The following is a 14,773-nucleotide window of genomic DNA, read 5'->3' as shown; positions in this document are numbered from 1 at the left end:
AGATCTTGGCGGGGAGGAAGGGCGGCAGCGGGATCGGGCAGCGGTGGCAAGGTACATGGTCGCGAGGCGGCGGCATTGAGGCTCGGCCAGGCTTTCCTAGCGGGAAGCAGCCGACCGTCTCCGCGTCGTGGGCGTGCGTAGTCGCTATCCCGATGGCTGCTGGCCTCCACCAGCTGGGTTGGAGGAGGAAGATGGACCGTGGTTCCCAGCCATGGCGGCGGCGTGGGGGCCGGCCGTTCCGGCTTTCATGGTGGTGGTCCTAGGGTTCTTTTTTCGCGAAGATGAAGACGTTCCGGATGCCGATCTTTCTTCATCTAGCTGGAGTGATGAGTTCCGGAAGGCTTCAACAGCGAATGTAACAATGCATCTTTTGCCTGGAGTTCACATGATTGGGTGGTATTCGCTCACACGCACCCATGCTTTTATTCCGACCGTTTGGTTCCGGAGGGAGCGGCATGAAGCTCTGTTCTGTGTTGACATCAATAGACTTTTGGTCCATGGTGAAGTCAGAAGCAGAGAATATCATGAAGGCGAGATTGGGGGATTAGCTAAAGAAGGTTAAAGTCTTTGTGATGTTGAGGAGCTTACTTGGTGTTCCGGGATTCGCAACAGTGGTATGAAAGTGGGGGCGACAGCACATGTGAAGTTCAGAGTCCTACCTTTCAGGGTGAAAACCCAAGGTCTGGCCTGAACTGGTTGTGCCTGGCAATGACCTTGTTGGACGCATTATTTTGAGAGCGGGGACTATCTTCAGGGTGAAAATCTAAGATCTTTGATCGGACGACGATGACGTTGGTGCATTGTTCCCTTTTTGGAGGTGTCGCTTTTGGAATCTGTATTTTAGGTGTTGTCTTGATGGTGGATGTACTGCTGTTGCTGGGGCTGAGTACTGTGGCGGGACTTTTATTTCTTAGTTTTCTTTTCTCTTTTTTGGTTGTATGCATCCGTACTGTTATTAGGTTGATGCGTTGTTGCAGAGGCTAGGTGTAATTAGTATCTTTTGATATTAATATATTCCCTTTATCGAAAAAAACATGCATATGCTGTTATTAATCTCGTAATTATAAAACTGATCAATTTTTAAAACTTCAACTTAAGACAAATAACTAGAAATACACTTGTTTGAGGATGTATATACTCGGGTGTATGGTCAAATCTATGGTGTTCGTGCACGCCCCTCATCTACCACCAACTAGATTTAGATGTGCGCCTTGGCGCACGACCCCGTGAAATTCGAATATATCTACATTTAAATAGAAATATGTTTTAGAGAATTTAGAAAACAAAATTAATAGAGCACAATTATAACTAAAGACACAAATTCAGAAAAGAACAACAATGTTTATACACAATCAAGAAAATAGCTAAATATGCTACAATAACTAACATTCTATGTTTCCTTTTGAGAGCAATAGAAGGTACATAAGTTATAACATCTACAAAAGCTCGTTGCAGTTCGATCTTGCGCATAGAAAACATAAATCTAATAAGTAGCTGCACCGCCAAATGCTAACACCACTGACATCACCAAATGGAGAACCTCGGCCCTGCATCTCCATGGAAGATCTCTACACTGGGAGTAGACGCAACGCTGTTTCTCTGGCCTTTTACCTATCAAGTCACGGTCTCACTCCCTTCCCAAGCCACTGCAGGAATAAGGGTATCTTCATCTTCATTGAGCACACAAGGAGAGTGAGGTACAATCATATAATGCACAGGAGATCCCCTCAAGAACACATTTTAGCATTTAATCATGCAGCAATATCTCATATAATCAATCTTATATTATAAAAATGAATAAAAGAGACAAAAGATCAAATGTGAAGAAAAATCACGCAAAAGCTTGTACCTTAAAACATGATAGTGCCCTTAGTTTTTATGTGCGCCGTGGTTCTTCCATTTGCGATCTACACCTCAAAACATTTTTACCTCAAATCGGAGGCTACCAATCAAAAGCGTCCGACCAGCTGGCCACTATGCACCAAGAAGAGGGGCAGAGGATAGAGGCGGCACCGTGCAGGCGGGGATGGAGACATCGGAGCTCTGCAGCTGCTGCACGCAATGAACTTAAACAGTTGGAAGCTTTGTAAACAGTTAGAAGCCTAATATAATGATGATAGGGTCTTCACCGACTTGAAGAACCTATACACCATCAAACAAAGTGAAGCTTTGTAATCTTAGTTTGAGATACTACATTTGAAAAAAAAACGGAATGTTATCAGAAAGGGAAGATGCCAGATCTGAACCACACGAGTATTCAAGTAAAACAATTAAATTTAAGACCATTACTATATCTTCAGTATATTAAAAGAAGAGAAATTGTTTACCTATATGACTAAAACTTCATACATTTTTTTGGATAGCATGCAAAAGGCATAATGTATACAGTGCAAATGACCATACAACACAAATGTACACCTAATAACTTTCATAACACACAATGCATATGCTTCTTAGGAACCTATAAATGTCTGGAGGTAGGGGAGATAATTTAGCCACTGGTTAATTATTTCTTCTAATTCCTCCAGACCCTAAAGGCCTCAAGCAATTTGCTTGAATCACCGCGTGCTTTATTCCATAAACAAAGTGCACCCTCGGCGAAAGGAATAAATAACACTAAAATCAAGTAAGGCAACACGCAGAGGGAAAAATAGCATATGGCATATTTCTCATGACCTTACTATTTGCATACACACCCTAAAAGATGCTGATAAAAATATTAGCAACTATACGCCTTGAAATATTTGTACAGGGATTGGAGAGAGAAGCAGAGAGAGGGGGAGAGAGAGGACCTACATGTATGATCTTTGGTTGCTTCTCATGGATGAGCAAAATACTGCATTCAATTGTAGGATTGCATGGATAACCAAAATATTGTCCTTTTATCAATTCGTCACGTGAGGGGAAAATATGCTACCATTACTATATCTTCAGTATATTAAAAGAAGAGAAATGCCTTGCCTATATGACTCAAATTTCATACATTTTTTTGGATAGCATGCAAAAGGCATAATTTATACAGTGCAAATGACCAGATGGCACAAATGTACACCTAATAACTTTCATAACTCACGATGTATATGCTTCTTAGGAACCTATAAATGTCTGGAGGTAGGGGAGATAATTTCGCCACTGGTTAATTATTTCTTCTACTTCCTCCAGACCTAAAGGCCTCAAGAAATTTGACTGAATCATTGCGTGCTTTATTCCATAAACAATGTGCACCCTCGGCGAAAGGAATAAACAACACTAAAATCAAGTAAGGCAACACGCAGAGGGAAAATAGCATATGGCAGATTTCCCATGACCTTACTATTTGCATACACAACCTAAAAGATGCTCATAAAAATATTAGCAACTATACACCTTGAAATATTTGTACAGGGATTAGAGAAAGAAGCAGAGAGAGTGGGAGAGAGTGGGAGAGAGAGGACCTACATGTATGATCTTTGGTTGCTTCTCATGGATGAGCAAAATACTGCATTCAATTGTAGGATTGCATGGACAACCAAAATATTGTCCTTTTATCAATTCGTCGCGTGAGGGGAAAATATGCTGCAGTTTAACACAACCAATTAGCATTGTCGAACTAAATCTGTACTAAAAAGGCATAATTCAAGCAATTTTACTTTTCTTCTTTTTGCAGCAAGTACACAATACCATCAGTCGTCACTCAGTAATTCAGCCCCAATGTCCATCATAGAGAGGAAAATCAAATTTACATGTACCATGGGAGAATACATCTGATGTATGCGTAGATTAATTAAGCTAGGTACATAGTTCAATTAATCGCGAATGTATGAGATATGTCTAAATATAAAGAACAGTATTCATAATAATGCAGAGGTGGTTACAGGCTACCGTGTTGACATTTTCGCTTCCAGGGAGCAAATTCTTGCAGCCAATGATGGTGCTGAGACTATATCTCAAGCCGTCGTCCCTCTGTAGTCTGTACTGAAATGATCGGCTCCTTAAAGGAACAACATGCTTAAGTTTTAAAGCAATGAAGCGAAATCATGCAGAGGAACGAAAGAAGTACCATTCAAGATAGCTGACCTCAATGTACATTTTTGTCCAGGGGCAACACTGAGAACACTCTACTACTATATGAAGATGATAATAATATGCTATTTCTCTCACATGGCACAAACGCAGCATATTCAGAATTCAGTCCAAACAATCCGCTAACTCTTCAGCTACAATGGCAGGAAAAACAGTGGCATTATCAATACAGATAATATGAATCTAGAACAATACACCACACAAACACATTAGGTAGGGCACAGTAGTTTCTTTATGACATTGTACATTTCAGTGCCCTACACAAACAAATTTGGCATGATAAAATATAGATTGTCTACTGCAGGTGTATACTTAAAGCACATCATGATATTTAATTCTGTAGGTGTATCCAATTCAGAGAGGACAAATATAATTGTCAGCAAAGAGGTGCATGGATAGCGTACCCAGGGCTCATCACCCAATCATTACTGGATTCAGCTACCTCATTATCTTCTCTACTGTGTTTCCTCTTTAGCTGTACAGGAACATCATTCTTAGATTGCAAGGCATCACAATATCTCAGCGCACTTCGAAACAGTATCCAAAAGTGAATATCACTGAACGAAAATTTTCCAAGGTTCTATGCAGCTATTCGAACAGAGGAGGTGTCTTTGTATGAACATCAACATGCTGTCACATTTAAAACTATTCTAGGATTCAAGAGAATTGGCTAGGGGGGAAGAGGGTCATCAAAGAATACGCTTCAGAAACGAAATTCTTGAGAAACATAGTTGGTACCAACAAATATTTTAATAAATTATACAAAAACAAAATCTAAGTAAATAGTAACACATAAGAGTTTTTCTGGGACAGTACTGTAGTTTTTTAGGGAAATAAACTGTTTTTGTCAACTTATTATCTTTGTAGCTCTTTTCAGTAGACTGAAATATTTTCCCCATTTTCACACTGCTGGGTATATTTCCAAAGATCAAAACTCATGACATATCCACACCTCACCTGTGAGAGTCAAGTTTAAACGTAAGAAAGAATGCACCATTTTGAGTATATACACTTGGTGACATTAGTGGCATGCTAAGTACTTCCTCTATTCCCTTTTATAAGACCTTTTTGGCAAGATTAATTGTCTTACCAGAACGCCTTATAAAAGGAAACATAGATAGTACTATATTTCTGGACTGAAACTTTACAAAGCAAAGTAAATAGTTTAGAAAAGGCAACAGAGGGGTACCTTAGGTGAGGTTTCAAGAACCAAGAAACCGTTATACTGAATTAAGGGCAAAGGTACTAAAGAGAGGAAAAGGAAAGGCAATGCACAGGAATGTCCTTACAGGCTGAAGCATCAGAGAGTTCAGCAACAGTGCCTGAAGAAGAGGCACCAGTGCACCACTAAGGATAGCTGCATCAACTAAAAGCTTCGTCACTGAAATTTAACCCGTTGTCAGCAGACTTGCTGGATGAAGCTAATGCCAAGCCAGGCTAATTTCCATACTATGCATCGATCTTATGGACTTGATAAGTTATAAGACTGTTCCATAGAACCAATTATACGAAGCTCCAACGGAGTCCACTGATCTGTGTGTGTATCCTAAATGATTTCTTCCAGAACGCGCATGAGTGACCTCCCAATAATCTCTTTGTCCACTTTATCAAAAACACAAACTCAATATCACCACTACCATCAGCTTCTACATAGCAAATGCGACACCTATGGAAACAACATGAATCAATATAAACAAGATGAATACTTTTTTAAGCAGAGGCTATAGACTTCCACCCACATTAGAAATCATATTAAGAGCAATAACCAATTAGTCAAACGATACTGGTTACCCAACAGGAAACATGTAACTATGACCAGCAATAATTTAATCAAATGATATCAGCTACGCAACAAGGTATGGTGTTCATCGAACTAACTGACCTTAAATTGCAATCTAATTAGACTACAGTTAGCCACAACAGTAGATTCGCTCCAAAACTTACAGAAGGCCATCCAGAGCCTCTCAACTCTACATATTCAATATCCATACACAAATAATTAAGAAAAGCGCATTTCATTTGAAATATTAAATATCAGAATTAAATTGTAGAGTCATACATTCCATGCACCAATGCTTTTCTTGGAAATTAAACTAATCGCTGAATGTTGGATTTAACCAAGTATGATCCAATCAAAATAACCTTATAGTTCCCAATGTAGGGTCTATTAAGTTGACAGAACTAAGTAATATCAACAGAAAGGCAAATAAAAAATCAGTTGTTGAGACTACTGGAACCTAAATAGTGGCACTGAGGTGTCCATCGAGACATACATGTCCCCTACCTCATGGTTCCACCAAAATTTTTAGCAACATAAGCTTAATAAAAATAATAAGATCAGTGCTTCAAGATAAATTTTCAGCAACTGAGCTTGTTCATATAGGCGAATGTTTCCTTTTGTCCAGTTGTAACTTTGATCTAGTAGATTTGTTTTTACACATTTAGGAGTTTTACTGACATGTACACTTCTAAAGCCTAGAGTAGTTCAATAGGACTTGTTTGTCTGAACATTCTGGTTTGCAGTTGCAAACCTGATCAAACAAAGTGAAGTTTTCTCCTGGACAGATTTCTCTTCTTCTTGCTGTCACGCCGACACTAAAACACACATCTGCATTATTTTTCTGCAACTGCATTTGTAGAATCAGATAAGAAACTGTTTGTGTCTATAAAATACTTTGACTTTTGGTATATATATACATGCCATACATGTTGATAAGATTGGCATGCTTGCATGACCTTCCGACATATGGAGCTCATCAAAACATATGCCTATTTTGTTTCCCACTTTTTATTTGGAATTAGAACCGATTCGTTTACTTTTCATACTATTAGACAAAATATATAATCATGCCTGATTTCCTTGATGCTGCACACAATGACACTCTAGAGGCAAGAATGTTGGTAGCAATCAGATGTCCAAAATAAAGTGCAAAAGGAGAAGTACTGAAAGCAATTATATTTCAAGAACTTACTATTAGTGTAACATGTTAATGCAAGTAAACTCATTACCTAAAGCTCAATGGAATCTTTGCTTTTAGTTGATGTATCCATATAGGTTTGAGGCTCATACTTAGATCATAACCAAGCTTTCGGTTCATGTCCAAAGATGCCTCGGACCTGCAGTTTCATTGATATGCTAATGAAATCAGACTATATTTTATTGTATAGCCATAAAGCAACATGCAGTCTAAAAAATGAGATGTAACTATATCCGACTTTTTTCCGCAATTAAGCGCTTCATGGAAAATCAAAATGCCCAAGTAACAAAAATGAGCCAAAAATTTAATTATTGTAATATATGTACATAAGAGAAGATTGCTATTACTGGGATGAACATTAATCCTAGTTACTGTATGCATGAGCATCATTTTGGCATATTAGTAAAACAGTCTTACCGCGATTCAACGGCGGGGAAGAGATTTAAAGGCTCAATCCGATGGCCGAACCGCGCTAGGCTGTGTGGTAACTCCATGGGGGTACAATGTTTATACCTTTAGATGCATCCACATTAATCTTATAAGATCCTAACACATGGCTCTGGCATTGACAAAGGGAGAATTATGAACATGGTGATTAATACTGAACAAAGTATAAACAGGGGAAATAATTTGAGAAAAGGATGAAAATTAAGAAACAGGCTAAATATTATTTTATTTACACTTATGTTACTCTGGTTACAGTTAATTCACCAAGATGGTTGAAGGACAAGGGAAAAGTTTGGATGAAACACGGCAGTTGCTTGATCAAAGAAAGTATGTGCTCAGGCTCTCCATTATCACTGCAACTTGCTAATAATTTTATGTTCGCGGTATTAACACTCCAAGATATTCAGAAGAATGATAAAATGAACCAAAGGATATGTCAATTACAAATCAACAATTCCAGGCTCATCATCCTGGCTGTAGCAGCTAGGCCCTCCTAGCCTCTCTTTCCTGACAAGTAAGCCATAGATATATCTACAAACAAAAGTGGAAAACAATCAGTGGAATGTTAATGATCTCATTGTAAATCCTTGAAACAAACAGAAATCTCACTGTCTGGTACAGAGTGAAATAATCTACCAGCTACAAAATCCTCTGAAAAAAATCAATTCTGGAGATTATCCAGCGCAGAAGGTGGATGCTGAAAATGTTCTGACACCAGCAAGATTGGCACGAGTTGTTCCTCCTGGTCTTGATGAGTTTAAGACAAGAGAAATCACTGAAAGAAGACAGGATGCATCTGGTATAGCAAATGATAATACTCTTGTTAACCAAAGAAGAGAAATAGAGCAATTACTTGATGATTACCATACGCTGACCTGATCTGCACCCCTGCCCGCCTACGTGCAACCCATTAACCAGTACGAGGCGTCGCAGCCTCCCTCCTCCGTGCGTGCTCCTGTGGCGGCGGGGACGAGGAGAGGCACGAGGGACGCCGATTGGGAGGAGAAGGGCCGGTGGCGGCCAGGGAGGCGGAGCAGCGCCGCCGGACGTGCAGGAGAAGGTCGCGTGGGGATTGGAGGGAGAGGTCGCGTGGGGATTGGCTCGTGGCTGCTAGGGTTTTGCTGCTGCTGCTGCAACCTCTGGCCGGTCGCCCCTGCCATCTCCGACCAGCCCCTGCCATCTCACCCCAAGGTGTGCTGCGGCGGCGCGAGCGGCGGCAAGGCTGCTCCCGGGGACGGTGAGGATGGAGCTCGACCTGAGGATGACGACCGTGGAGTGAGTGGATTGGGGGAGGGATCGAGCCAGGAGAGGCAGCGAGGGGATTGAGGAAGACGGGGGCGACGGGATTGGGGGCTGGCGGCGGCGGCGCGATGGGAGGGCGCGAGGGGAGAGGAGGAAGTGGGAGGCGGGTGAGAGCGGAGCGAATGGAACGGGCCGCGCGGGCTTTACACGACCCATGGATAAAACGCGGAACCGAGCGAGGGCCTCGCGCCCTGGACGGAACGGCCGGCCGAGATTGCGCCACGTTAGCTCGATCGGACGGCCGAAAATCCAAATCGCTGTGAGAGCCCCATGGGGGTGCAGCAATCATACCGTGAGATGATGGCAGCGACCGATCCGAGCCATCCAAACACATCTCCTCCGGTCCTCCCTCCGCAGCCGGACTTTTTCTCTCCACCACCATCCCGTACCTTTCCTCTTCTTCCCCGATCCAGTCCGTCCTCTCCCACGCTGCTCTCACGCTCTGACCTACCCTGCCCAAGCTCCAATCCAAACCCAACCAGTCTCGTCTCCAGAATCTCTCCGATACGCCACCGCCGCCGTGCCCTAGAGCTTGCCCCCTCCGGCCGTAGCTCAGCGTCGCCGCCGCCGACACCTCACGCCCCAAACCCCTTCTTCTCCCACGCGCTTCGCCGCCATCGCCTCTCCCGTCCCTGCTGACTCTACCCCGCCCGCACATCGGAACATCGGTTCTTGAGGTACGCACGAGCTCTCTTCCATCCGCTGAGATTACTTAACCCAGTACTAAACTTCACACAAAATTTGGGCGCGGGCACCATCTAGATCCGCCCTGGCCTCCTCGGCGGCCGAGAGGAGCCGCTCCGGGCTCGGCTCAGGTTTCCGGTACCTCACCGGAGCCGCCACCGGGTGGTGGGACCGGTGGATGGTCATGGGAGCCAGCGGCTCCAAGCTCGAGAAGGCACTCGGCGACCAGTTCCCGGAAGGCGAGCGCTACTTCGGACTCGAGAACTTCGGAAACACATGCTACTGCAACAGTGTACTCCAGGTCTGCACCATATCCTCTCCCAGAAACCTGTATGTAGCTTATGGATTTGATTAGGTGATCTGCACAGTGTACATATGTAAGTGGTTCCATTAGGTGGCATGCTCGCTAGCCTCAGAGACACCTTTGTTTGTTTGCTTGCGGTTGACGTGAATACGCTCTTTGTTATCTCGGTATAGTAGAATGCTCACTAGATTCAAGGTTGTGTTGGTATACTGTGGCATACATATACGTCGACGATGCAATTATACAAACTGTTCTGAGCTATGCAATACGCGAGATGCTTTTTTCTTTTTGCGGGTAAGATGTTTGGTCAGGATCACACTGTTCACCTAGTCACGTTGTTAGCATGTTCATAAATTCTACAACCAGGTGCAATAGCAACAACTTAACTTTTGAAGAACAAGTACAAGCTTGTGTTTTATGAATTCCCATGCATATGATACATCGAGAACATCTACCTAATCGAACATTTGTTTTTGTAGTATATTTGTATACTTGTTGCACAATAAATTTAGACATGGAAGCTTAATATTCGAAATTGATGCCTTTATCAGTTTATCTTAAACACTTTTCTAAACGATTAAAGCCTCCCAGCAAGATTAGCTGTAATTTAGCGGTCTGTCATTATGCCTCTTTATTTGTTTAAATTTGGAGCATCAACTTGTTTCCCTGTCATTTCCTGTTTGATGATTCGCCACGATAACCTGTCTATTTGTACTCCAAAACTCCTAATAGAGCTCAGGTAACCAACACCAGCTCTGTCATTCTGGAAGAAAGCTTTGAGTATCTAGTCAAACAATATGTATCACTCTCAGTTTTCCATTTTGGTTCATTTGTTTTTCATTTTAGTTCATTTCGGTCACTAGAGGTTGCATCCGCAGGCTCAAACCAGCGAAATGGTCACAAGCTATATTGTACAAAGACAAAACTATATTTTATGGTTCTCCCTGAGTGAAAACATTGTGTCCTTAGGAGTTGGCAGTGAAAACAGAAACCACAAGTCATTTTATAATGTTCGCGGCTGTTTATGCACTTCAGAATGTTTGTGTTATATTCAAGGTTTGTCATTTTGTCTGTCATTGAAATTTATAACTGTGCTGTTTTGGATTGTAATTATTAACTAAGAAATGGCAGACTAGTGAACTATTGAAGCCGTATTGTATTTTGAGATGACATTGCACTAATTTACTGTCTTGTGAAGTAAATAGCGGCCAGCCCATTGATACAGAGAGGGCCTGTTATTGTCTTATATCATGTACACTATACTGTATCGTAGGAAACATAGGACACAATAAACTAGTGAAAATCTGTGTTGTATCATGATAGAATATATTGCAATAATTTAGTGTCTTGTTTAGTAAATAGCGGTTGACTCCCTGAAATGGTGAGGGCCTGTTATACCATGGTACACTATATTGCAAGAATTAGCTATCTACATGTAGTTTTAAGGTCTTGTTCAGCAATGAGGTGCACTTGCCTTTTGTTTATATACTGCTATTCCACCATGAATACACTTAAAGTCACTTTTCATCACTGGAGAATTTTCTAGCCATGTTCAGCATAAAATAGATAGGTACTTCTGATATTGCAGGTGTGAGGTAGGCTGGACTATATTTTTCCAGCTATTATTATCCCCATTCTCCATGACATAGAGTAGATCCAGGAGTAAAACTAGTCTTGTTTAATGCTTTTTCGTGCTTGGAAAGAAAATTCTTTTGTGTATTCTGTTCATACATATACCAGCTTAGCATGAGCCGCGTATCCATGATGCTGTTAGTGCAGAATGCTGTAATTAAAATGTAATGGTGTCTGGCTAGGATGAACTTTCACAATGTGCTACTTTAGCTTTTCAGGTAGGTTTGAACTGTTTGTAAATTATAATCTAATAATATTATCTTTCTTACGATATACCAAAGCCTGGTTTAGTTCTGTTTATCACAAGATTTTGTTTGTCATGCCTGTGCAGTTGATTGTTCTAACACATCTGTAAGTGCATTGTTTACATAAACCTTCCTATACTTTTGTTTCAGGCACTTTATTTTTGCACTCCATTCAGGGAACAATTACTGGAGTATTATACGAACAATAAAAATCCTGGAGATGCAGAGGAAAATCTTTTGACTTGCTTGGCGGATCTTTTCATGCAGGTAAAGTTGGAAAGAGATAATTTGACCTATTAGTATCTGATATGTAGTTGTGTTTGAGCATGCAACGACTTTGACTTGGAATGAATGAAAGTTTTGAGAATTGAATCTGCATATTCAGTCTTATGCAATCTATATTGCTTATTTTGGCTTCCCGCTCTCTAGTTACTTGACTGTCTTCCTTGGAGTAATGAACACCTATAGGGGCTAAGATCCTTCCTATGAAGTTGTAAATTAAACATCGCAGGGTGTCTTAGCCATTATTTGATTATTACACTGAATCCCCGCACATCAATGTTAGTTTTACCGCAATGTTTTATGTAACATGAATATGTAGCAGGATATTTCCGTTGGTAATAAATTAATGACAGTTTGTTATATTTCACTAAAGAAATGCTAGCTTATAATATATCATGTAGGTAAGCCAATCCAAGAAAAAGACAGGTGTTATTGCTCCAAAACGTTTTGTCCAAAGAGTGAAGAAACAGAACGAGTTGTTTCGAAGCTACATGCACCAGGTAACTTGACACATCATATCAGTACATGTTTTTGGTTGAGCCATGATATCCTCACTGTGACCTGATTGATATCCAAGTGAGAGCAGTTAAAACCAGTTATTGTATCCAAGTGAGAGCAGTTTCTGTATAATAATTTTTGATATTTCGTGACAGCAACCTCAGCCATTTCATAGAGTGTAGTAGTGTTTGTCCTCTCATGTCCATGCATTTATCTGCTGTGTTGCTTTAGTGTAACCGTGCTAGCTTCTAAAACAGTTTCTTAGAAATAATCTTCGAACCTGACATTTGGTAGTATTGAAGAATACATAACCAAGCAATATTTTGGAATGAATTCGATGGATCAACCTTAAGACACATGTGTAGGCAAGGTGAGAAACTAGATAGAATTGATTCCTAGCCTTCTCTTTCTGGCAACTTCCAATTTTGCATTAGTCTAAAAAAACCCTCCAGTTATGCATAAAACCTGATAATATCCTGGCTGCTTACTTGACTAACATATTTGTCCATGATTGTTCTGTAGGATGCACATGAGTTCTTAAATTTTCTGTTGAATGAGCTTGTTGATATTCTGGAGAAAGAGTCTAGTGCTGCGAAGGAATCACCCCAGTCCTCATCTCCTGAAAAAGTTCCAAATGGTGTAGTTCACCCTCTGGCCAATGGAGTTAAGAAAGAGCCACCGGTTACCTTGGTCCATAAGAATTTTCAGGTGACTGAATTGACCCAGGAATTATGTATACCTCCCTGCAGTATCAAATATATTTGTTATCTTTATGTACTTATCACAACCTACACAGGGCATACTGACCAATGAAACTAGATGCTTGAGATGTGAGACAGTAACTGCGAGGGACGAAACATTTTTTGATCTGAGTGTTGACATTGAGCAGAATAGTTCCATTACAAGCTGCCTGAAAAATTTCAGCTCCACAGAGACTTTAAATGCTGAGGACAAATTCTTCTGTGACAAATGCTGCAGGTATACTATATTTCTTTTCTACTGCTTTTCTTATCGGCAGAATGGAGGCGTGGCTTATGGTAATTGGTCTGCTTTGATATATCGATTTGTGTTTCTACTATTCATCTCCATTTTATGCCTCGAGTACGCTTTTTTCTGGTATATGTGGGCTACATCATAAAGGCCTGAGATGTCTCTTTTCCTTCATCCGTGTCAAAACCTAGTTTAACAGAAACAGAAAAGAAGAATTTCGTAGCTACCATGGGAGGAAACATCAGCTTAACTTAATTTACTGAACTTGATTGTTCCAGTTTGCAAGAAGCACAGAAGAGAATGAAGATCAAGAAGGCTCCCCAAATATTGGTGATCCACCTAAAGCGCTTTAAGTATATTGAGCAGCTTGGCCGGTATAAGAAGCTTTCATATCGGGTTGTATTCCCCATGGAGCTGAAGATAGGTAGTACATCTGATGATGTAGATACTGAGTACTCTCTCTTTGCTGTCGTTGTCCATGTTGGGAGCGGTCCCAACCATGGCCATTACGTCAGCCTTGTTAAAAGCCACAACCACTGGTTGTTCTTCGATGATGAAAACGTGGAGATGGTTGAAGAGTCGACCCTGCAAACATTCTTCGGTTCCTCGCACGAGTACTCAGGCAACACAGATCATGGATACATCTTGTTTTACGAGGGCCTTGGTGGGAAGAGTTAGGTTGATTTTCTTCGCCTTCCCTCTTCCTCTTCCTTTTCTTTGGAGCATGCGAGTTCAACTGTTGTATGTACACAGCTATTTCATTACCTCCATGGAAAATTGTTGATCTCAGAGACTGAGTACGAACCTGAGGATGCCAGATTTTTGGTGGTTTTAGTGTACAGCGGAAATTGGAACTTTGCTCCCATCCTTGAAATAAGGCGCAAGCCATCGAGTATGCCCCAACCAAAGAATGTAACATTGATAATTGGCTTCTGTATATTTGGTTCTAGCTTTGAATTTTTGATACAGATGTAGCCATTTCCTAGTTCTTAACTTCTGATGTAGTAGCAATGCCTACATGGGAGGGGCCTGGGAATGATATGCTCAGTTAGAATTGTGTTGAATGTTTATTCTGAACTTGTCTAGACGATGTTTGATTTCGTGGATAGTTACAGTTTGCTTCGAGTCCATGATATCTTATGTATTGCCCCATTGACTGGCCAGCTGGAGGCAAAAGTAAAATCATAGGAAATCTACCTTTGTTTTCATTCAGTAACTTGCCGCTAAGAAAAAAGTAAATACTTGGAAAAGTCCGGTTTGAGCTTGGGTGCATGTGAACCCTAGTTGGAAATGCATTTTCCAAATGTTAAAAAATTCTGAAATAAAAATATCCGGTACGTACGCATGTT

General features: G+C 41.1%; 1 protein-coding gene and 1 long non-coding RNA gene across 9 annotated transcripts; one reads left to right on the top strand and one right to left on the bottom strand.

Annotated features, from left to right (window-relative positions):
* Positions 1–1,288: 1,288 nt before the first annotated feature.
* Positions 1,289–8,912, bottom strand: LOC127335076 (uncharacterized). 8 transcript variants are annotated; one of them, XR_011752427.1, is made up of 9 exons: positions 8,124–8,912; positions 7,458–8,018; positions 7,072–7,179; positions 4,467–5,728; positions 4,057–4,196; positions 3,630–3,970; positions 2,797–3,555; positions 1,850–2,052; positions 1,289–1,646 (listed from the first exon to the last, which is right to left on the bottom strand). It is a non-coding gene; the product is annotated as an uncharacterized lncRNA (long non-coding RNA). The 8 variants fall into 8 exon arrangements; XR_011752429.1 differs by having other exon boundaries at positions 3,855–3,970; XR_011752428.1 differs by having other exon boundaries at positions 2,797–3,743; positions 3,862–3,970.
* Positions 8,913–9,237: 325 nt separating this feature from the next.
* On the top strand, positions 9,238–14,392 carry LOC127335075 (ubiquitin carboxyl-terminal hydrolase 4). Its single transcript, XM_051361667.1, has 7 exons — positions 9,238–9,466; positions 9,552–9,774; positions 11,805–11,921; positions 12,338–12,436; positions 12,957–13,142; positions 13,231–13,412; positions 13,703–14,392. Exons 2-7 carry the CDS (start codon positions 9,652–9,654, stop codon positions 14,100–14,102), a joined length of 1,107 nt encoding a protein of 368 aa, XP_051217627.1. The 5' UTR covers positions 9,238–9,466; positions 9,552–9,651; the 3' UTR covers positions 14,103–14,392.
* The last annotated feature ends 381 nt before the right edge of the window (positions 14,393–14,773 follow it).

This window comes from Lolium perenne, chromosome 2, assembly GCF_019359855.2.
Source record: "Lolium perenne isolate Kyuss_39 chromosome 2, Kyuss_2.0, whole genome shotgun sequence".
In the NCBI taxonomy this organism is placed as follows: Eukaryota; Viridiplantae; Streptophyta; class Magnoliopsida; order Poales; family Poaceae; genus Lolium; species Lolium perenne.
Note: the sequence above shows the minus strand (reverse complement) of the source record. Positions and strands in the feature narration are given on the sequence as shown.